The sequence below is a fragment of the Camelus dromedarius genome, chromosome 27, assembly GCF_036321535.1.
Source record: "Camelus dromedarius isolate mCamDro1 chromosome 27, mCamDro1.pat, whole genome shotgun sequence".
In the NCBI taxonomy this organism is placed as follows: domain Eukaryota; kingdom Metazoa; phylum Chordata; class Mammalia; order Artiodactyla; family Camelidae; genus Camelus; species Camelus dromedarius.
The window spans coordinates 10,647,021-10,672,000 of record NC_087462.1 but is presented as its reverse complement, the minus strand read 5'-3'; the positions used below and the strand labels follow the sequence as shown (position 1 = coordinate 10,672,000).

The window sequence follows — 24,980 nt, the reverse complement described above, 5'->3', positions numbered from 1 at the left end:
GGCTCGCCCCTCAGCTAAGGCCAACTCAGAGAAACGCCAGCCCTGGGGTCCATCAGCACACGCAAACAGTGCTTTACCCTGGATATGATCAAAGCAAAGGTGTGACGCAGAGGCACCGAGAGGCCTGGCAAAGAGGGAGAGCAGGCGTGTCCCAGGAGGACCACGGGCGATCGAGGGGAAAGTCATGGCCCCGCGCTGGGTGCAGGGCCTTCATTATGGTGATCTTCAAGCCACATTCCCATATTACTAGTCTTCTGTTGGGGCTTGAACTGTGTCCCCTAAAAACAGATGTCTAAGTCCTAACCCCTACACCCAGAATGTGACCTTGTTTGAAAACAGGATCTTTGCAGATGTCATCAAGTTAAGATGAGGTCATACTGGAGTGGGATGCGACCTAATCCAATGACCTATGTCCTTATAAGAGGAAAGGATACAGAGACTGAGGAGAAGGAGATGTGGAAACAGAAGATAGAGACTGGAAGGGTGTGGCCAGAAGCCAAGGAATACCTGACACCTCCGGAAGCCTGGTACAGACTAACCAGCAGTAACATGACTAGTGGATGGGAGGCTATTCCTGTTTGTTCACAGAGCAATGGTTTTGCTGCAAACATGTTCCAGGTCCAAACTGTGAGGCTGCCCAGACCCCACTCGGGGTGCCCCCTAATGTCTACACACACACTATGCCATCATCCTAGAAATGGAGCCAATATGATTCCTGGGGCACCCTGGACCCCTTGCTTCTCACAGTCTTCCTGGGTGTGTGTGGCCTGCCTGGTGTCATGCTGCGGGCCAGTGGGGAGGCTGTGTGGGCCCTGGTAAGCACAGCCACTCCGCTGCCGCTGGGTGGGCCTGGGTGTGAGGGGAGGAGGCAGCACAGGCCACCCACAGGAGGCACATGGCTGCTGTTTTCCGGGTGGGTTTCCATACTAGCAGGCTGAGCTGTCAGAACGGGGAGCAGACTGTGGACAGAAGGTACAGCCAGGCGAGGAACTCACTAGCAGGGGCACCTCCCAGGGCGTGCAGTTAGGTGAGCACAAAGAGTTTCCCAGTCCAGCCCACGCCTGGCCATGTAGTGCAACATCCTTGGGCCTTCACTTCTTTGTTACATATTTGGTATATTCCAGATGGACCGGGGCAGGAATCCCAGCCTGCACTGAGCTCCCAGACACTGAGCTAAGACCAACCAGTGCCGAGCCTCATAGTTACTGAGCTGCATGCAAACAACACAAACCTCAACAACATAAAATAAAAGATGCCCAATAAAACTGAGAGTGAGTGGGGAGGGGCAGTGGAGGACCCTAAGTGGGCACAAAGCCCCAGCTCCCAAGCTGGGGTGCAACAGAGAATAGGCAAGGGGTAATATGCAACACCAGTTGGCTCTTGGAAGATGATCCCATGGTTCCTCAAAAAGTGACACTATTATCACATGACCCAGCATTTCCACTCCTAGGTATAGACCCAAAAGAACACAGTTCAGGTGTTCAAAGAAACTTGTACACCTACGTTCAGAGTAGCATGAGTCACAACTGCCAAAAAGTGGACGGAGCACATGCGTTCATCTACTGATGAATGGATAAACAAACTTAGTCCATCCATACAATGGAATACTACTCAGCCATAAAAAGGAAGGAATCCCTGATCCACGTTACCATGTGGATGAACCCCAAGAACATCATACCATGCTACTGGCAGAAAAACTGACACATAGGTCAATGGAACAGAACTGAGAGCCCAGAATTAAACCCTTGAATGTATGAATAATTAATTTATGACAAAGAGCAAAGAACATACAATGGAGAAAGGACAGCCTCTCCAATAAATGATGCTGGGGAAAGTGGACAGCCACATGCAAGAAAATCAAACTAGAGGGGAGAGGGTATAGCTCAGAGGTAGAGGATGTGCTTAGCATGCATGAAGTCCTGGGTTCAATCTCCAGGACCTTTACTGAAAAAAAAAAAAAAAAAAAAAAAAAAAGGAAGGAAGGAAGGAAGGAAGAAAGGAAAACAAAGAAAGAAACAAACAAACTAGACCACTATCTCACACTATACACAAAAGTCAACTCAAAATGGATTAGAGTTTTGAATGTAAGACCTGAAACCATAAAACTCCCAGAAGAACACATAGGCAGTATGCTCTGTGACATCAGTCTTAGCAATATGCTTCTAGATATGTCTCTAGATAGGCAAGGGGAAAAAAAATGGAAAAGGTAACAAATGGGACTGCATCAAACTAAAAAGCTTCTACGCAACAAAGGAAACCATCAACAAAATAAAAAGACAACTCACCAAATGGAAGAAAATATTTGCTAACAATATACCTGATAAAGGGTTAATATCCAAAATGTATAAAGAACTCATACAACTCAACAAATACAATAACAAAATGACCCAATTTTAAAAATGGGCAAGGGAGTAGATGGCCATCTCTCCAGAGAAGACACACCAATGACCACCAGGCCATGAAACGATGTTCAACATTTTTATTAGGGAAACGCAAAACCACAATGAGATATCACCTCACGCCTGTTAGGGTGGTTATTATCAAAAAGGCAAGAAATAGCCAGTGTTGGAGAGCATGTGGGGAAAAGAGCAGTGTTGGAGAGCATGTGGAGAGACTGCAGGTGGGAATGTAAATTCCCAGTTATTATGGTGCAGCCATTATGGAAAACAGAATGGAAGTTCCTAAAATAGTATGGAGGTTCCTAAAAAATTTAAGAATAGAACTACCATACAATCAAGCTATTCTACTTCTAGGTATTTACCCAAAGAATACTAATTCAAAAATACATATGCAATACAACTGAATCACTGTACACCTGAAACTAACACAATGTTGTAAATCAACAACACTTCAATTAAAAAAAGAAAAAATTAAAAAAAAATGCACCCTATGGTCATCGTGGCATTATTCACAATAGCCAAGATTCAGAAATAACCTAAGGTGCCCTCATGAAAGGATTAAAAAACATGTGGTCTATGTATACAATGGAATACAATTCAGCCATAAAAAGGAATGAAATTTTGCCATTTGCAACAACATGGATAGACTCTGAGGGAGTGAAATAAGTCAGATGGAGAAAAATGAATACCATATGATTTCATTTGTATGTGAAATATAAAAAACAAACAACAACAAAAATAAATAAATGACCAGCCAAATAAAAACAAACATGTAGGTAGGTACAGAGAACAAAGTGGTGGTTACCAGAGGGGAAGGAGTGGGGGTGGGGGTGAAATGGGTAAAGGGAATACACTGCCAGATGGTGGGTGATTTTTGGAGGGGAGCACACTGTAGGGTGTGCAGAGGTAGAAATATCATGTTGTACATGGTGAACTTATGTAATGTTATAAACCAATGTTACCTCAACAAAAAAATTAAGTGAAAAGAAAACATGACAGAAGCCAGACACAAAAGGCCACATAATGTATGATCCCATTTATACGAAATGTCCAGAACAGGGAAACCCATACAGACAGAAAGTAGATTAGTGGTTGCCAGGGGCTGGGGGAGGGGGGTGGGGAGGGACCGCTCATGGGGACGGGTCTCCCCCTGGGGTGATGGAAAAGTTCTGAAACTAGACAGAGATGGCGGTTGCACAACACTGTGAATGTACAAAATGCCTCTGAACTGTACACTTTAAAACACTAAATTTTATGTTACGTGAGCTTTGCCACAATAAAACAATACATAAAAAAAATGAAAAGTATTCCAAGGTTCTGGCCAAGGGCAAAGTGCGCGTCAGCATGGAGGTAAGTGGTAAGTGCAGCCGAGGGACCTGTCCTGAACCTCCGCCTACAGGACATCAGCATGGGTGGGGGATAGTCACCAAGGACCGCGTCCCTGCCCTCAGCGCAGTGTCACCTAACCGGGAAGTCACCACTGTGCCACGTGTGTGTGCAGAAGAGGAACATGGATGGCTGACTGGAGACCCTCAGCCATGCAGCTTCCTGGCCGTGGCATGTCCCCTCTCGAGGCAGCCCAGGAATGGGTGAGCCTGCCAGCACCCACACCAGGAGTGGCACAGTTGCCTGTGCACTGCCAGCCCACAGGGCCTTGGGGTCCATTGGCCCACGTCAGAGCCTGCAACCTGGCAGGCAGCAGCACAGTGGCTGCAGCTGTGGCTATCCTGAGGTCTAAGAAGCATTTCAAAAAATGCAAACTAGTGGCCAACTTTAAAAATGTTTTTTGAAATTAACTTAAACATCAGAATTGCTGGCTCCTCCTGAAACACTAAAAGTGCCAATAACTTGGGGCCTGGATTCCTGGATGCTGATTTATTACCATGCCAGAGATGGGGTCAGCAAGGGTCCCCTCTTATCCCACGTGTGAGCCTGGGCTCTGAGAGGGTCGGCTGGCCTGAGGTCACCCAGCTGGCTACAGATCCAGGGCCGCCAAGTCCAGCTTGTCCCTGCTGCCCTCACTCTGGTTCAGCAGCTGCATGGAATGACCCAAAGCCTGGAGAAAGGGAACCCCCACCCCATCCCAGAAGCAGGCCAACTGTTTCAAGGAGGTACAGAGCTAGGATGCGGCATGTGGGCCAAGCGAGGACCGGAATGCAGGTCTCACCTTGAGCCAAAACCCCAATGAAATCCACTGCATTTAACCATTAGCAGCCCCTGTCAGAGTGGACACCAAGAGGCCTGCAAAGCCCTGGGGAGGGGACAGTGGCAAAGGCAAGGGGTCCAGCAAGGCCCAGGCCCAGGCTTCCTCAAGAGCCAGGGGTTCCTGGGGGAGAGCCCACACTGCACTCCACCCAGAGCCCCCACCCGAGGGAACAGCTCAACACAGCCCAGGAGCCCCGCCACCCACCCTGGATCCTGTCTTCGCCTTCCACCAGTCCCAGAAAATCCTGCATGTCCGGCCCAGCCAGCGGCGCTGGTCCCCTCCAGGGAGTGTCCAACCAGGCATGACCCAGTGCCAGCAGGACAGGAGGCCCAAACAGGCAGTTGGAGACATGGGGAGACTGTTGCCCAAGGGTGCTGGAAAGCAGGTTGGCAAGGAAGCCAGCAGGGCCGGGGATGAGCTCTGTGGGATCAAGTGCTCACCCACAAGCATAAAGAGGTTCTGGTGCACTTCACGCAGCAGGCTGGCGGAGGCTGAGGATTTCCGAGTGAGAGGGGCTGTGCAGAAAACAAGCAGGAAATGGGGCAGGGATGGAGCTGGTGACCAAGGAGATTACACTGGTGCTGAGAAGAGCACCCCAGGCAGGAGGTCCAGTGAGTGCAAAAGCCCTGGGGTCAGAGTGAGCATGGCTGGGGGAGGGGCAGTATGGAGGGGGATAGCGGGGCAGGCCAGGCTGTCCACGAGTGAGCAAAGAGGTAGGCAGAGGTGGGCTCAGAGCCTTATGGGATCTCACTCTGAGTGTGATGAGAGGCAACTAGGAGTATTTGAACCAGTGACTTGTGTTGCCTTCCCTTGCACAGAGTCCCCTAGATGGGAGGAGATGGACAGAGGAGCCAGTGTGGGCCAGGTGATGGGGAAGCGGAGGGCCCATTCACAGCAGGCAGGGCCCAGGGCAGGTGGGGATTAGACTCCCAAGCCCAGCAGCCACCTTCCACAATGGGGCCCAATGAAACATCTAGGCAAATGAGCGGCTGTCCACAGACAAGGAAAACCACCCAGGGGAGATGAGACCTGGAGACTGACCGTTCCAGGGAACAAGCGCTCCCAGGTCACACTCCTGGGTACACTTCCAGCTTCCCAGCAGGTCCCAGGAGGATGTCAACAGGCACACCAGCTCATCCCAACCCCCATCCATGGGTTTGGGTGGACACAGCCCCCAGGCTCTTACTGTCTGTCCCTCTCTTGTCCCCATGTAAGTGCTGGACATCCTTCCTCCCGAAGTCTCCCTATTTCCCATCCAGACCACAACTCAGGCGTGCGGCCCCTCCCTGGATGATTATGAACGGTGCTTTGGCCGTCCCCGGTGCCAGTCCCTCCATCTGTCCCCTGCAACAGTGGCTGTGCCCCTCACTGAAGGCTTCCCACCACTGCCCTCAGGATGAAGTCCAACGTGCCTGCAGGAGCATGAGGCTAGACGGGCGCTCTCAGGATCCTGTCCCCTGGGTCCCCAACTTCTCACGTGCATCCCCCACCCTGCCATGCCAAGCCTCTGCAGCTGCTGTGCCCCTCACTAGGTGTGCCTTCACTGCCTCCCTCGGGGCTACCCTAGGCCCAGTGCAGCTCTCCTCGTGCCCTATCCCACACCTGCTGCTCCAGAAGCAGCTGTAGCCTGGCACTTCTAAGCACCACGAGGGCTCAGAGCAGGCACAGGTCAGACATTTGTCAACCGGCAGCGCCTCTCCAGCCTGGTGCCCACAGCTGACCAGGCAGTAGACAATCCCCCTCACCTCACCTCGCTCCTCCCCCAGCCCCCCTCCTGTGGGGCCCTCCCAGCTCCCTCCAACCAGGCTCACTAAGGATTCAGGCCTCTGTGCTTCTCATGTGTCACCCCTTCTGGGGAGGCCCTGAATGCCACGTCAGCCAGCAACTCCGACGTGCCCCTGGCCCTGCTCTCAAGGCGCTCTCCAGAATGCTCACAGGAACCTCCTCCATCTCAGCAGCCCTCACTAGGCTCGTGTACTCCCAAATCCTCCATGCCACAACCCCACTCTTCCTGGCCCTGGCAGACAACACCATGATCTTCCCTGGGTGGCAGCTGGAAATCGGGGGTGGCCCCGTTCCTCCCTCAGGCCCTGCCACCATGGCCGGCCCGGTGGTCCCCTCTCCATTACAGCTCCTGAACCCTCAACCCCAACACCTCCCACCCCTAGTCCCTTCACTCCCTCAACCAGTCTTCTCAAGCTCTTCCCCAAACTCAAGGCTAATCTTGGGTCTCCCCTTCCCTACCTTAAAAGCCAGCTTCAGGACTGTGTCCCAGCTGCCCTGCTTGGCTCTTGGGAAGGGGACCTTTTAGATCTGGCTCTCCCCACCTCTGGCCACCTGCTCCCCAACCAGGTTCCCCTCACACTACGGCGGCTGTGCCCCAGACAATACCCTTCCAGGCCTCTGTGCCTCAGGACATGCTGTTCCTCCTCCTCCTCCCCCTGCCACTGGCCTCTTGTCCCACCACAGAGCTCACCTCCTCCAGGCAGTCCTCCAGGCTTGGCCCCACCCTCCAGTAACCTCTTCTCTCCTCTAAGCCAGTAGCTCCTCAGGGCAATCAGTAGACGGACTCCCTCCACAGGGCACCAACTGTGTGCATTCCTCAGGGTTGTTCACGCACTGACATAATTAACCCCCTCCACAGGGCATCTGGAACAGCGATAGGGAAACTGACAGGGGCCAGTTCCATGCTTGCCCGGGGTCCCACTGGGAGGAGGGGAGAAGACCCTCACACTGTTAAGGTGGCAATAATACCCAAAGCAACCTACAGCATCAGTGCAATACCTATCAAAATCCCAACAATATTTGGGGCAGAAATGAAAAAATCCACTGTAAAATTCATATGGAATCTCAAGGGATCCCAAATAGCCAAGACAATCTTTAAAAAGAAGAACAAAGTTGGAGTACTGACACTTTCTGGTTTCTAAACTTACTGCGAAGCTACAACAATCATGACGCTGTGGTACTGGCATAAAGACACAAACACCAACGGAACAGAAACAGAGAGCCCAGAACTAAACTCCAGCATATACAGTCAAATGATTTTTGACAAGGGTGCCAAGAACATTCAATAAGGGAAGGACAGCCTTTTTGACAAATGGTGCTGGGAAAACTGGATGTGTACACGCAAATGACTGAAGCTGACCCAGTATTTTATAACATATGTAGAAATTAACTCAACATGGACCCAGACCTAAAGCTAAAACTATAAAACTATAACTACATAAGTAAAACTATGAAAGCTAAGACTATAAAAACTCAGAAAAAAAAAACACGAAAAGCTTCACAACACTAGATTTGGCAATGACTTCTTGGCTATGACACCAAAAGCAGAGTCAACAAAAGAAAAAATATATAAATTGGACTTAGTCAAAATTGAAAACATTTGTGTATCAAAGGACACTATCAACAGAGTGAAAAGGCCCCATTTCCATGGAACGTGAGAAAATATTTGCAAATCATGTATCTGATAAGGGAATAATACCCAGAATATATACGGACCTCCTAAAACTCAACAGCAAAAAAAAAAAATTCAAAAATGGGCAAATAGGAAAACACTAATTTGAAAAGATACACGCACCTTTTTGCTCATTTCAGCATTATTTATAATAGCCAAGATATGGGAACAACCTAAGTGGCCATCGAGGGATGAAGGAATAAAGAAAATGTTTTATATATATGTATTCACACACACACACACACACACACACACACACACACACACACACACACACACAAATGGACTACTACTCAGCCATAAAAAAGAATGTAGTCCTGCCATTTGAGACAACATGGATGGATCTTTAGAGTGTTGTAAGTTGAATACCATTTGATTTCATTCATATGTGGAATCTTTAAAAAAATGAACAAATGAAATAAAATAAAAACTTATAGACACAGAGGAGATTAGTGGTTACCAGCGGGAAAGGGGGCTCAAGGGGTAGACAAAATGGATGAAGGAGGTCAACTGCACGGGAATGGATGGTAACTAGAGTTGGGGAGGTGATCACTCTGTAGTGTATACAGATGTTGAACTATAATGCTATACACCTGAAATTTACATTTTAAAAAATGGGCAAAGGACTCAAAAGATATCTCTCCAAAGAAAATATACAAATGGCCAACAAGCACATGAAAAGATACTCAAATTACTAATCACTAGAGAAATGCAAATCAAAACCACAGTGAGATCCCACCTCACACCCACAAGGACGGCTGTAATCAAAAAGCCATAAAATAAAAAGCACTGGCAAGGATGCAGAAAAACTGGAACCCTTGTGCACTGTTGGTGGGAATGTGAAATGGTGCAGCCACTGTGGAAAATAGCCTGGAGGGTCCTCAAAAAGGTAAACATAGAATTACCACATGACTCAGCAACCCCATCTCTGGGTATATACCCCCTGAAAATGGAAGCAGGGATCCCAACAGATATGGGTACACTCATGTTCACAGCAGCACTCCTTACAACAGCCAAAAGGGAGAAGCAACCCAAGTGTCCACTGAAAAAGAAATTGATAAATGTAGGAGATCCATACAATGAAATATCATTAGACCTCAAAAAGGAAGGACATTCTGACACATGCCATACCACAAATAAACCTTGAGGACATTATGCTAAGTGAAATAAGCCAATCACAAAAGGATAAATACTATGAGTCCACGTGTATGAGGTCCCTAGAGAAGTCAAATTCACAGAGACAGAAAGCAGAATGGTGGGTACCAGGGGCTGAAGGAGAGGGGATGAGGAGTGAGTGTTTAATGTGGGAACAGAGTTTCGGTTTTGCAAGATGAAAAGAGTTCCAGAAATGGGTGGTGGGGATGGTAGCACCACGATGTGAATGTATTTAATGCCCCTGAACAATATGCTTAAAAGTGGTTAAATGGTAAACTGTTAGGTATATTTTCCCATATTTTAAAAAAAAAGGAAAAATGTAAAAAGAAAATTAGCACTTCACTCCTGTGAAATTCCTGGAAAAACATACCATCTCAGTCCAATGGCAAGAAAACATCAGACAAATTGCCCTGAGTGACATTCCTCAAAAAGACTGAGCAGTTCTCTTCAAGGAGGGGGAAGGTAGCGGACGACTCAGAAACCCTGAGCCGTGGTCGCGGACTGGAGGAGACCCGACAACTAAATGCAACGTGGGAGCCTGAACAGAATCCGGGGCCAGAAAAAGGTTATTAGGGGACATCTGGGGAGATTCAAACACAGACTGGAGTCTAGTTAACAGACCTGTGATGACGCTGCTGCCCTGGTCCCGGGAGGTGCTCACAGTGAGGGGCTAGGGAAGCTGTGCTGTCTTTACAGCTTGTCAAGAAATCTAAAACTCTCTCAAAAGAAAAAGTGAAAAGAAATGAATTCCCCTCCCCCAGTAAAACTGAACACACAATTACAAAGCTGTGGCATCTGTCACATGTCAAGCCACAGCACGTGGGTGCAAACAGGAAGACTTTGCCCTCACAGCTGCCCCATGGGGTACCCTGACGCCCACCAGGCACGGGGTAAGTACTCTGGGTGGGTACGTAGTTTATTCTGTACAACTCTCCACATGAGGCACAAGAGGAGTCATCGTTTGGGGGAAGACAGCAGAGGCGGGGCTTTGAGCCACAATAGTGGCCATTTAGCCCCGCTGTGAGGGGGTGAAAGGAGGTCCATGGAGCAGGCTCTCTGGCACAAGTGGCCTCTAGCTGGCCCCTGCAACTGACCATCAGGGCTCCTCCCTCTGCATCTGCTGAGCCAGTGGGGATGAAATTAGCATCTCCTTGGCACCTAGGCTGCTGCACCCATAAATCACTCCTCAGGCTGTGCATTGACTCTGTGATGATTTAATGAGCCACTCCCATCCTAATTACAGCTATCAAACCCCTCCTGGCTGGGAGGAGAGAAAGGATCACGAAAGCACAGCGCTCACAGGTACAAAAGACCCACAGAGACAGGCCCCCGGAATTTATCTCTTCAGTCACTTGAGGAACACTCAATTTGATCTCAACACAACAGAGGCTGTTTAGCCAGCCGGGCATGGACATAGCAGCCCCTCCAAGGCTCTGGCAGAACAGCAACTCTTGGTCTCTATTGGACATGCTCCACCTCCCATGTCCCTAGCCCAAGGACTGGCCAGCTGGGCAGAGCCAGCCCCGGGCACTCTGCCTGGCTGGGCCAACACTTCCTGCCCGAGATTTCCAGGCGAATGACCAGCTGGCACGTACCCACCCACCCTCCGCGCCCAGGTGAGCTGTTGTCAGATGCACAGAGGAAAAGGGAAGTGCTTGGGTCTTCTGTTTTCAATTTCATCAAAGTTTTGAGACATAAACAATTCCTTTTTTTGTTGGGGAAAAAAAAAGCATGGTGGGGTGTTTCCCAGCAACTCCAGCTGGAAAGGAAGGGCAGCCTGCAGAAGCTCTCACAGGAGCGGGGCAATGGGGTAGGGACCACCGAGCTCCAAGGCTGGATCCAGGAACGGGGCTCAAACACTCAATGGCCAACAAGGGAGAAACTCACCTTTCTGGATGGAATGCCATGCCCCAGTTTTGGGGTGAAACCCCCATGATCAGTGGGGTATAAGGAAGGGACCACAGAGAAGGAGGAATTTCACATATGAAATTAGGACTCAAAATCTCCTCTCTGCTGCAGGAATGCCTTTCCTCATTATGGGGGGCCACCAGAGTATGAAGTGAAAGTTGTTCAATATACACCTCCCCCATCACCTCCCTGGGGAATCAGATTCCAAATTCTTGGGTGAAAGAACTTCTGCCAAGTCAGGAAGTCCTGGTGTGGAATGAGATGGCGTTCATTCCCTCAGCACCTACCATTGCTCAGGGGACGCCTGCCCCTCTCAGATCCCTGCAGCCCCTGCCCTTTCCTCTACCCAGGCCTGTCCCCATATGGTGGCTGGAGGACCTTTGCTACACCTACATCTCATGTCACTGCCCTGCTCATAATCTTCCTGGAGCACCCCACCACCCCAGAACCAGACTCCAACCTCTCACCAGGCCCATGACATATCACCCATGGAGCTTGGCCAGGCCGGGCTCTCCCCAACAAGAAGCTTCATGCACCCCATCCCCACAGCTCACCCTTGTGTCCCAGGGCTCAGCCCAAATGTCACCTTCCCCAAAGGGTCCCCCACTTCCCACCCTATTTTGCTCTCTCAGAGCTGTGACCTTGGGGTCAAGGACTAGGAGGCTGCTGGCATGGCTTCCCCTGGGGCAGGGGCTCCATCTCATTTGTTCTGCAAGGTGTCCCCAGAGCCCAGCACAAAGTAGGTGCTCAATAAACACTGACTGAAGGAATGGACTTCCCAGTCCACACCCTGGCCACTGTAGGGAGACCTCCTGGGGCAACCCAGTGCTGCCCACATTCCCCCCAGGGCCATGCTGCCTGCCCACCATCCAGAGCCCATGGGAGTCTGCCAGTCCAACAGTGACACACCATGTGTGCCAATACAAACTCCAAGTCTCTCCCTGAAGTTGTTCAGAAAAACTGGAGCTCCAGGAAGATCACACTACCCACCAGCCTCTGCGGCCCCTCAGCGCCTGGTACACATTTCCACGTGGAAAAGAGGACTCCATGCCACAATCCCACTACTTAAGAGGAAAAGCCTGACTGTGTAATAGGAAACTGGCCCTTTTAAAGGACACTTGCACCCAGAAGATTCCAGAGTGAACCAGAGATAGGCCTGCCCTCAAGGAGCTCACAATTCAATGTCTGCTAAGCATCTGCTGAATGTCTGCCACGTGCCCACCTTGTGCCTGCTGAGCGCAGCTGTGCATTCACTATGCACACATCTTCAGAGTCTTAGCCGCAGCAAGCACGCAGCGAGTGTCCATGTGCAAGCCCCATTCCGGAAACACTATGTGGATTAATCCATCTAGGTCTCATCATAACCCTATGAGGAAGACACCACTATGACCTCCACTTCATGGAGAGGGAGAGGAGCCCAGGGGGACTCCCAGGTCTAAACTCACCCAGGAGGAAGCAGGAAGAAGCCCAGCAGCATGGCCCCAGGCTAAGTACCAAGTGTGACAGAACCCCCTCACCCCTGACCCACCCGAGCTCTTTCTCCCCTCCATGCTCATCTGAGAACCCTGAGAAGGAAGCCCCAGTTGCGCTTCGTTTCTATTTGGCAAATAATAAATATTGACTCTCTCTGAATCCTTGGCCCGCAAGGCACATGGTGCCTTCCTTGTTTGCGCACCTGGACCCCCATCCGGCCAGTAGCACCAGAGCCACACCTGACTGGGGCAGGGCACACCCACCTCCGCTCTGTAGCAGGGCTGGATGAGGTGGAGAGAGGGAAGGGAGGAGAGGGGGTCAGAAACACCCCAGCCAGAAATGGGGCTCATTCCATCCTACAAGCTCCACGGGGAGGTGAGACTTCCATCCCCATCCCATTCTCGCTGGCTCCCCCTTCACAGCGGGGGAGACCCCACCTCACCCTCCTTCCTGCTCACCTCTCAATAAACCCTGTCATTATCACCTCCTAAATGCCCCCAAGCCGGCCCTCCCCTGTCCTAGCCCAAGGTGCAGCATTCCCCACTCTGCTGCAGGGGGTGCAGAGACATACAAATTGAAGCTCAGCCTCCAACAGGGTCCCCTCTGGCTGCATTAAGAAAAACATGGGTCCAGGATTCAGAGATTGGATTCCAGCAGCTCTGCACACAGCAAACCACAGGACCTCTGACGCTCGGTTTCTCACCTGTGCAACGGGGGAAACAGCAGGCCCTCTCTCATGGGTTACTGCCACAGCCCCCGGGCGCTCACACGTGGGCTCTAGCAGGTCTAGCTCCTGCCACTCCCTGTGCCTTCCTGTCACTCACATCGCATCCTGCTGGAACCTTCCATGACTCCACAAGGCCCCTCACTAGGCCTGACCTAGGGCCCTCCACCACCCACTGCGCCTTCCTCTCAGGCACACAGCCTGTGCAGTCTACGCTCCTGAAGCCGCTGCCTCCACGCTCCTGAAGCCGCTGCCTCCACGCAGGCACGAGGTTCCCACAGCCTGGGAGGCTCTGCCTGACCCTGACCAGCTGGCAAACTCCCAGAGCAGCATGAGACAGGAGAAAAGGTACAGGGGACTGGGTTAGTTCAATCGGGGTCAAATCCCAGCTCTGCCACCTCTAATGCTCTGTGACATTTGCTCTCCAAGCCTCCATTTCCCTCTCTATAAACCAGAGAGGATGCCGTTGGCTGCCCGGGGCTGTTGCCACATGGTCAGGCTCAAGGTCTGCAACTCACGGAACAGAGGGCCTCCACCGACCCCTCTGCACCTCCACTATCATGGCCCCGTGGAGGGGCGCAAGAGCAGGGCTTCTCAGCCTGGGCCCCGCCGGCAGCTGGGGCCCCGTGTCCACTGTAGGGTGTTGAGCAGCAGCCAGGCCTCCACTCACCAGAATCCAGGAGCACCCCCACCCCAAGTCACAACAACCAAAAATGTCCCCAGATGTTGCCAAATGCCCTCAGAGGCAGACCCAGCTGAGGTGAGCACACTGCACCACCCAGTTTTGATGCTTCCCCGCCACTGCGCTCCGGCCAGTCTTCCCAGGCCAGATCCTACCCCTGACATCTGCGTGGCAGTTTCCAGAGAGTCCCTGTTTAAAAGGAAATCCCCAGCACCAAGGACTCCAAATCCCGACCCCTGACGTGCCACTGCTTTGTCTGACTGAACAGCACTGAAGGGAGCCTATACCACTGAGCTGAAACCAGAAAGATCCTGGCGTCCACAGCAGAAGAGGAGAACCAGAGCTCAGCCTTCACAATGCCCGTGAAGGCCCAGCTCTGACCTGGAGTAACCTAATTAACCCTGCCCAGGACAGGAAGGGCCCCTGCACAAACAAGAGTCACCTGGCATTGTGCCCCCGGGCTAGCCTTGGGGACAGCCACAGCAGACGCCTCTCTGGTGTGTGGACCAACAATGACCACCATACCACCAACCAAGGGCCAGACAGCCCGCTCACCCTCCTGCCCAAGGCTGACCCTCTCCCTCTGCCTGGCACAGCCCTGGTGACCCCAGTGTCCTGGCCTCCCAGCAAGGCACTCAGAACTCAGACCCCTACCCACACCCGCAGAAGCGGAATCTTGGAGGAGCCCAGGAGTTTGCATTCTTTGGCTCAGAGGTAATTCAGAGACCCCTTAAAAGTGGCAGAACCACCCCCCACCATCTTCCCAACCTTCCCTGTTGCTCTAGGTCAGTGGGGCTCAAACTGTAGGTGAGACCCATTGGCCCAGGGCTGGCAAACTCCTTCTGTAAAGCACCAGATATCTCCGCCTCCTGGGGCCATTCTGTCTCTCAACTCTGTCACAGACAAGGTGTAAATGAATGGGCGTGGCCATGTTCTAATAAATCTTTATTTACAAAAAACAGGCGTAGCTTGCTGAGCCCTGGATTAGTGGGTTAAGAGATCAATTCAGTGGGTTCCCACTGGCATTTTACAATAAACAGAAGGGAACCAATTATATCAATTTTCCCCACACACAGGGAGAGCTGCTCTCCTTGGAGAAAACTGTTCTAATGGTATGTTTGCTGGTGGCTGCTGGAATGTCATGAAACACAAATTTCTAACAGAGGGTCACAGTCAAGGAGGTGAGACAGTGATCTCTGAACTAAGCCCTCGGCACCCATGCCTGTCCTTCAGCCTGTAAAATCTTCCCCTCACCCAGCTGTAGACACTCCTGGTTCCACACCTACAGGTCCAGGAAGCCCTCCTGGATTTCCCAGAGCAGGTGGGCCCCACCACTGCACACAGTGACCACCGGCCACCACCCAGTGAATCAATACAGCAATTCCACTCCCGGACATACGCCCACAAGGTGAAAACAGGGGCTTGTGCAAACATTTGTACACACATGTTCACAGAAGCAGCATTTATAACAGTGAGAAAGAGGAAATAGCCTAAATACTCATCAACAGGTAGTGAATAAACTAAATGTGGTCCATCCACATGACAGAATGTAATTTGGCCACAAAAAAGAATGAAGCTCTGACACATGCTACAACGTGAACTTCAAGAACATCACACTGAATGAAAGAAGCTGGACACAAAAGGCCACAGGTTGTATGAACCCATTTACATGAAATGTCCAGAAAAAGCAGATCCATAGAAACAGAAAGGAGATTAGTGGTTGCCAGGAGCTGGGGGAGGGACAATGGGAAGTGGCTGCTAATGGGGATAGGGTTTCTTTTTGGGGTGATGGAAATGTTCTGGAACTAGACAGAGGTGAAGGCTGCACCACACTGTGAATGTACCAAATGCCAATGGACTGTACATTAAAATGGTTCATTTAATGTAAATTTCATCTTTATTTCTAAAAAGATTTTTTTAAAAGATCATTCTGCATGGTTCTGAGGCCCTGGGCTGGCCGTGAGCCGTAGGAGGGTTCTCTATACAGGACCCCGGGCTGGCAGGGTCAGTGTGGCAGTCCCCTGTAGGATACATGAATGGAAAGGTCGGAACAAAACCAGGACTCCCAGAAGGAAGCCTCCTTCCAAATGGCAACTGGTCACATCAACCCAAAAGCGTGTCTGAGACTAGCCACAGAGACTTCGGCTCCCAGCCTGGTCTAGACCATGGCTTTCGTGGGGAGAAGAGCCATGGGCCATGCACAAAGGTGTGTGTGATGGAGTTCCAAGGCCGCCACCTCCATATCAAGAACAATTAATGACAGGAAATGTGGATTTCTGGGTCCAAGTCACGAGAAATGTAGGTGTGGCTGGAGTAACTGAGTCACGTTTCAGAGAAACCAAGGCCCAAGTGGGGCCAAGCAGGCTCTGATGAGCAACAGAAGGTTCTAATTTGTCTTGTTAATTCCTTGTTTCAAACACATCCTGTGTGCTCACCCAGGGCTGAATATTAGTTCCGTCTCTTCCCAACCAGGATTCAGCTCTGGGCCTCAGTTTCCGGATCTGCACGATAGCAAAGATAACACCTCCTCCAGAAAGTCGGGGTAGGGGGTTGACAAAAAGAATGCGGGTTGAGTGAAAGCCAAATAGTGCCCAGCAGAGAGCAGGAACCGAAAGCGCAAAAGGCAAACTTTACCGCCACCCAAAATCCTCGCCCTGCACCCCCAGCACACTCTGATCTCACTCTTGGTCAGCTCCTGACAACAAGTTGCCCCCTCCTGCCCCAGGGCCCTTGCTCCTGCTCTTGTCTCTCTGGCTTGTTCACCATCACTGCTAGGCTCAGTACACAGTGAGAGTCCCCAGTTCCTGATACTGGGTGAATGGAGGGTGCACTTGAGGCCTTGGGGAAAATATGACCTGCATGAACTGCCAGAGAAGGACAGATGTACACACACACAGACGACCCCTAGGCCCACCGTCCTGAGGTGGCTTCCGCAAGGTACCCAGACTCCACAGGCTCTGTCTCAGCTGGGGGGAGGGTGTCCTGGGGCCGCCATCACAAATGACCACCAACGGGGAAGGGGGTAGGCAGTAAAACAAGTATTTATTCTCTCAACAGTTCTGGAGGCCAGACATCAAAAATTCAGGTGTCGGCAGGGCCATATTCCCTCTGGAGGCCCCAGGGGAGGATCCTCCCTCGCCTCTTCCAGCTTCACGGACTCCACACATCTTTCGTTCAGGGCTGCACCATTCCAGTCTCTACCTCCAACATACATGGTCTTCTCCCGCGTGTCTGGGTCCTCTCCTCATCTCATAAAGACACCAGTCATCAGATTTAGGACGGCCATAAATCCAGAACGATCTCATCTGGAGATCCTTACCCCAATGACATCTGCAGAAATCTTTTTTTCCAAATAAGATCATAGTCACAGATGTGGGTCATGATGAGGGCAGATCGTCTTAACAGACCCCATTCAACTTACTACCGGGTGGGCAGCTCACAACCTGGAGAGCACTGACACTGATGGGGCTTTCTGGAGGCAGGGGACGGCGCACAGAGCAGCTCGGCGAGTCCTGCGTGCATGTGTGTGTGTCAAGGCTGCAGATGGCACCAGACACTTGAAGCAGCCAGCATAGAGGCAAACGGTGCCAAAGCCAGGACTGGGGCCAGGACCAGGGGCGGCCTCCACGCTCAGCTAACCCGAGCCACCACTGCGCTGTGCCTGCTGCCCAGGGACCCATTTTCCAACAGCCTGTGCAGAGCCACCCCCATCACAGGGTAGGGCCACGAGAACACCCTCCTTCAGTGCAGCTAGAGCTGGCGGCCCTGGATGGGCCACTGTGAACTGCTTTGCCTGCAGATTTTCTCTGGCCCAGGTGCCACTCCCTGGGATGCTCAATGATCCATCACACGCAGAACCTCCTGCGTCCTGAGACGCTGGCAAGTGGGCGACACGCCCCCATCTCTTCTCTCACCCTCCACATCTGATCCACCCACACATCCAGTTATCCCTGCTGCCAAAACATCACCCAAATCCACCACTCCAGGCCACTGCCACAGCCACCTCCCTGCTCAAGCCACCTTCTCCATCCCCTAACCTGGATGCTGCAGGGGCCTCTCATTGCCTGCCTGCCTCCCTTCTCACCACCATGCCTGCTCAGACCACAGCCACCTATGTAAGACATAAAGCAGCCTTAAACAGTTAAACAGAGAGTTACCATTTGACCCAGAAACTCCACTCCTCAGCATATATATCCAAGGGAAAGGCAGACCCGCGTCCACACAAGCACTGGGACACGAACGTCCATGGCAGCACTATTCACTATTCAGCCAAAAAGGTGGGAAACAATCCGACTGTCCACTGACGAATGAACAGATACTCAAAATGTGGTAAATCCATACAATGGAATATTATTCAGCCTTAATAAGTAATGAAGTAATGGGTGGTGGTGGTGGCTGCACAACATTGTGAGAGGGCTTAATCCCACTGAACTATATACATTTAAAAACAGTTAAGATGGTAAATTGTGGATCATTTATATTTTACCATAATTTTTAGAAAAATTAGGAAAAAGGAATGAAACACTGATACACGCTATAACTCAGGTGAACCTCAAAAACAACATGCTGAGTAAAAGAAGCCAGACACAAAAGGCCACATGTTATATGATTCCATTTACATGAAATGTCCAGAACAGGCAAATCCATAGAGACGGAAAGCAGATTAGTGGTTGCCAGGGGTGTGGGAGGGGGATGGGGAGGGACTGCTAATGGGGATGGGGTTTCGTTTTGGGGGAATGGAAATACTCTAAAGTTGACTGGTGATAGTTGCACAACTCTTTGAACATGCTATTAAAAAAAAACCCACTGAATGGTACACTTTACATAAGTGGATTGAATGTATAGGGAATTACATCTCAAGCTACATGAAGCCGCTACCAAATCAAGCAAGGATCAGGCCGCTGACCATCACAAACCCTCCCAGGACCCCGCCCTCAGAGCCAGCCTCACTCTCTTCTCTTCTCTCAATGCCGGTCTCACTGTCCTCTGACCTGATCCCCACCTCACCGAGCCCCTCCACCTTGGGACCTCTGGACCCGCCTCCCTCACAAGGGGCACCCTCTCCAGGCACAGAGGACTGTGTCTTGCTGTCCAGGTGTCAGCCTCCCACCCCAGCCAGGCCTAGAACATTGTTTGGCTTCTTTTCTTTGCAAGCATCTGCTTTGTTCATTGGGAGCAATTCTCTCCTGCCCCCCCAAAACCATGCTAGCTCCCCAAGAGCATGGTCCTCACATGCTGCTTGCCCTCAAGTACCCCATACAGTCCCTGAGATGTGCTGGGCAATTTAAAATGTCATTTTGTGAAATGAGCAAGCTACCCTAACTTTCTAGATCAGGATTCTGGGGCCTAGAGAGGTTAAGAAATCTAACCAAAGTCACACAGCAGAGAGCCACAGCCCTCCTTGCACCTAAGGCTGCCCAAGTCTGAGGACAAGAAAGGAACGCCTGTTCACTCACCCCTCTACCCTGAAACTCAAAAAGGCTTCCCCGACATCACACCCCATCCCCCCACCCAAATTAGTCCTTGGGGTCCCTACTCCCAAGTGATGTGACAGTATGGATTTACTCATCAGGCTCAACACCGGCTAACTGGCCTTCCACATGGGAAGGCACCGCGGGCACGCCCATCACTACCGAGGACTGTGAGCCAACCCGAGTCGGCACAAGCGGCCCTGCTGGCTCCCAGAGTGGGCAGGCTGAGCTGCAGAATTCCCCTGAGAGGAGGAGGTACCGACTGGGCCACATCCCACCTGTTCACAGGGGCAAGTGAAACGCTGGTGCCTGTGGCAGGGGGTGGCAGCGTGGAAGGCTGCAGCCCCAGAGAGTGGGCAGGAGGGGACCCTGCATCAAGTGCGTTCATTCACCCGCACCAGACACTGCAGATGTACCAAGTGTACTGGCCAGAATAGGCTGGGAACGAGCTTGCCCATCCTGGTCTCAGGTGCACGAAAAGCCATCAGCCTGCCCAAAGTGGCACAGCTGTACTGGTGGGTGCAGTTTTGAACTATCTGCCCAAGTGCAAAGCTTGCACCCCTGCCCACACAACGTTTCCTTCAAACTGAAGGTTTCTCGGCCTTGGCACTGCTGACATCTGGGGCCAGATCACTGTCTGTGGTGGGAGCTGTCTGTGCATCGCAGGGTGTTGAGCAACATCTCTGCTCTCTACCCACGAGATGCCAGTAGCACCCCTTCCTCCAGTCGAGACAACCAAAAATGTCATTGCCAACTGTCCCCAAAGGGACAGGATCACCCCCAAGAGATAGCACTGCTCCGTCTGTAAAAATCTAGTATAAGCTCGCCTCAGCCCAGGACCCTAGCCCACCATGCCTCTCCAACTTCCAGTGTAAAAAAAAAGGCAACAGAGGGAGAGAGGAAAGAGATGGGAAGTGGTTCCCAGGGCCAAGGGCACTACTGTCTGCAAATCTTAAAAATCTCTTCTGAATCCATCAATGAGTAAATGGATAAACAAATATGGTCCATCCACACAAAGGAGTATTACTCAGCCATAAAAAGGAAAGAAGTTTCCTGATGCATGCTACAATGTGGATGAACTTAGAAAACGTGCTGAGTGAAAGTAGCCAGACACAAAAGGCCACATCTCGTATGATTCCATTTATATGAAATGTCCAGAACAGGTAAATCCATAAAGACAGAAAAGTTGGTGGCTGCTGGGGCTGGAGGAGGGGCAAATGAGAACTGACAGCTAATGGATATGGAGTTTCTTTGGGGAGAGATGCAAATATTCTGGAATTAGACAGTGATGACGGTTGCACAACTCTGTAAATGTACTGAAAACCAATGAACTGTACACTTTACACAAATTAATTATGTGATATATGAACTATATCTCAATAAAGCTATTATTTTAAAGATATCTTTTCAACAATTATTCACTTCCAATCCTACAGCAGAAACCAGACCTCCAATCATGAAGACTGCCATGAACCTAATATGACTTCTTCTTCCTGTTATACTATACACAGTTGACACCTACTGCATGCTAGCACACACTGCCCGCTGGAGACGAGGTAAAGTGGACGTTCCTGCCCTCGGAAGCCCTGACTTACGGGGGACATTCAAACTGCATGCTCTCATTTCATTCATTCATTCATTCACCAACCACATCCTGAGCGAGACTGTGAGCTGATGGAGCAGGGATGGGCAGCACCTGGCCAACAGAGAGCACTCGAAAGATACATGCTAAACAAATGCGTGGAAATGAAGACACACATTCTAGTCTATGAGGTTATGATCTCAAAGAGAAACAAGCAACTAACTGAAAAATAACATCACCCCAAAATCCCACCTGAGGAATCAGAGACTGAGGTTCATGTCACTGAGGTAGGTCTGCCTAAGACAGATTGGAGGCCAAATCAAGAAACCAGGGAGGTGGGTGTCTGCAGCTCCCACCCAACCCCTCCCCACGGCCCCAGGGTGCAAAACAGGGGTCCCACCACTCTGCAGGGTCACAGAAGAGATTTACTGCCACCTGTGCAAAGCATGCTCCTCTCCTGACCCACAAGGAAGGGCTTGCTAGACATTCTCGACAACGGAGTACACCAAGACCCAAGGCGCTTGGCACCTTGTGGTACTTGCCAGAGAGCTGTTACCTAGAAGAACCAGGCCTCTGACCCCGGCCATGACCAGCCTCTGCTTCAGGCCTACAGCAGCTTCCCAGGTGAGGTTAGCAGGGAACCTGGCCTGCCCCTGCACACCCAATCCACCCAGTCATCTGAGGAAGAACTGTTTCTCCACCCTGGTCCTGAAGGGCCAGGGGCCATTTGTGGCCAGCTGTCCCTTGTCCTAGAGGGAGGAGTATCACCTGAACCGCACCCTATGTGCTGCATGTGGAAGGGGCAGCTGTCTCCACTCCAAGCTCCAAGAGCCCAGTCTGCCTTCCTGAACCCCTCAGGTCCCCACAGGGAAGGGCACCAGACTTCTCCCTCAGGTATCCAAAAGGGATACCTATTCCATCCGAGGTCTGACAGTGGGGCATCTTGTCTCCATACCTGTCCTCCAAACACACAGGGAGTGAGGGCACAGGTGACAATGATGTAGAGACACCTGTCCCTTCAGGTAGCAATGGTGTGGGGGCAGCTGTCCCCCTCAGGCACCAATGATATGGAACGCCTATTCCCTCTCCCCAGGTAACAGTGATGCCTGCAAGGAGCACCCAGTTCACCCAGCGCTCAATATCATCCTGTCTCCCCTAGGTAGCAGTGATATAAGGGCACCTAGTCCCCTCAGAGAGCAATGATGTGGGGACACCTTTCCCTCCTTAGGTAACAATGATGTAGTGGTACCTGTTCCCTCCAGGTAATAATGATGTAGAGGCCCCTGCCCCTACGGTAACAATGATGTTGTGACACTTGCCCACCACTTCAGGTAGCAATGATGTAGGGACACCTGTACCCCTTCAGGTATCGATGATGTGGGGGCACCCGTCCCGCCCACGACGCCTGGGGCGTAGGGACACCTGTCCCCTCAGGCCGTGCCAAGCCCCGCCCCTGCCGCGCGCGCCCCGCCCCCGCCGCGCGCCCCCCGCCCCGTGCACGCGCCGGACACGCGCCCCCTCCCTTCTCTCCGGCCCTGAGGGGTCGGCGCGGGCAACCCTCTTACCCGCGCGGCCCGCGTCAAGCTCAGGTCCTTCATGACCTCCTCGAAAGCCGCCGTCTCCTCCGCTTGCTTCTGGTTATGCAGCGCGATCTTCTCGCTGAATTTCCGCGGATTGTTCGAAGTCGCCATCTTCTCGCCGCCGCCTCCTCCTCCTCCTCCTCCTCCTCCACCTCCTCGCCCCCCCACCTCGCCGGTGCCACCACGCAAGCGCCGGCCAGACCTGCGGGCGGCGGGCAGTGCGCAGGCGCGTCGGCAGGCGTGAAAATGGCGCGTGCGCATGGGAGCGGCTCGCCCCGCGGGGGCGACGGCGCATGCGCGCGCCTTAGCGGCGAGTTTGGAGGGGCCAAAGGGGGAGGAGGGAGAAGGAGGATGGAGATTTTGGCGCAGGCGCATGGAGCCTCTTCCTGGCCCGCTGGACAGCGGCCACCTGACTGTTGGGCAAGGTCTGGGGACGGGTTGGGGCACTGGAGCCCCCAAGAGAATCTGCTGGACCCAAACCGTTCCAGGTCACCAGGATGGAGCCAGCACTCACCCCAAGGACAGGTATTCGAGACTGAGCCTGGGTTTGGACTAGTTCAGCTCAGAGACCAATTCAGGGCGTTGCTCATCCATGCATGCATTCATTCATTTACTGAATGTCTGTATGTGCCAAGCACACTGGGGAAAAGGCGTGAGCAAGCAGACGTGTTCCCTGCCCTTACGGAGTGCACAGTCGGGGAGAGGGGGAACATAACCCACCAATAAACGTCCCAAGAACATTTCAGATGGAGGTAAATGTGATATGGCAAATAAAACCAGTAATGGGCCAGGAGGAGAGTGATCTTAGAAAAGGAGGCTCGTATCGCCACCATGATTTGGGGGGTGCGATCAGTCCCCAGCCCCAAATCCTGGTGTCATCCTGAACACCTTTCTTTCCCCATTCCTGTTCCCTATCCAGTTCCTATTCTCTGGGTCCTCAATCTCAGAGAACTGGAACTACAGAGCTTCAGCCTCCTCTCTCTGAATTTCTCCAGTCCAGTCTTGCTCAAGGAAGCCAGCTTTCCCTTGGGGTGCTAAAGGACAGGTCCAGAAATCCCACCCAGACCCAGCAGGGAAAAGGATAGCAGAGTCTCCCCAGTGACGGGGAGGGGGGGTGACCTAGGGAAGCAAGAGGGGTTCTGACATCCAGTTGTCCCTCCCCCAAACAGAGGGACCCCAACCACCAATATCAAAAGTTTAGATTCAGGAGGCTCCAGGGATTTCAGGGCATGGGAGTGAGGGGGGCAGAAACCAGGAGGAGCAGCTCTAATCGCACAACAAGCACACTTTTTACCAGGACAAGGGATGGCTGGAGGAGACACTGATGGAGATCATAGGGGCATACCAACATTTTCCAAACATGCTTTTATTTACATTTTACAATAGTTTAATGAAATGTCCACATTAAATATATACACATACATAGATTTTTACTTTGGAGTGTCCTGGGCACTGCCACTGCTCTATTTCATCTTTCTTGTTATGATTTTGAGCACTTTCTTGGACTTCTAGCCTTTTTGCCTAGCAAGCATCCACCCCTTATTCTGGGTGTCAACAACCAACTACCCTTCCAACTTTCAGTCCATGATCTGTGGTAGAGGTGGTCTCACTACTCGCTCTCCCCACAAAGTCTCCACTTCAAATTGGAAGACTTGGCCAATCAGCAGAGCCGTGCTCTGACCATCACAATTGGTTACCCAGTTAACCCAATGAGATGCAACTCTGCAATTTTTGTTTGAACTATGGGAAAGCGAAGCACCCTCTTTGCTTGGGTGGCTGATTTGAAGGATAACACAGATTTGCAGTGCCATAGGTCACCTCTTGAAGAAAGGTGTCCCGAGAGTAAACTCACACAGAGGAAAACAGAAACAAAAGGAGACAGATACCTGTGAATTGCTGTATCCAGCCATGCCTGAAGCTAGACATGTCTGCCTTTTCAGTTATATGAACCAATAATTCATTCTCTTTTTCGCTAAAGTTGAAGTCCATCTTCTCTCCCTAGCACTGAAACTGAAGTTTCTGAGACTCAGGTAAGGGACTCAACATTCTATGTATGTGACTTCTAATTCCTGCCACCATCCTGTGACATTGGAGAGGAAATAGTAACAGGGAGCAGGGATGGGAGTGCCCATAGCAAGTCAAGCGCCAGAGCCAGGACTAGAACTCAGGCCTGACAGCAGAGCTCAGCTTCCTTCTCTGAGATGGGTCTTGTAAGGTTTAAATGAGGTTAACACATGTCAAGTGCCCGTCTCATAATAAGGGCTCGAAAAATGCCGATTACCCTGATCACTTACATATGGCTGCACTAAGCCGGTTTCTGCACAGAAAGATAGAGGAGAAAAG

General features: G+C 51.5%; 1 protein-coding gene across 6 annotated transcripts in view; it reads right to left on the bottom strand.

The window, feature by feature from the left end:
- Positions 1-22,790, bottom strand: part of CRTC1 (CREB regulated transcription coactivator 1) — a 73,837-nt gene extending 51,047 nt beyond the window's left edge. For all 6 annotated transcript variants that reach the window (XM_064480045.1, XM_064480040.1, XM_064480042.1 and 3 more), the window contains exon 1: positions 22,623-22,790. In XM_064480045.1, coding sequence (XP_064336115.1) covers positions 22,623-22,748 — 126 coding nt within the window. In that variant the 5' untranslated portion in view covers positions 22,749-22,790. The remainder of the gene's footprint in view (positions 1-22,622) is intronic.
- Positions 22,791-24,980: the final 2,190 nt, after the last annotated feature.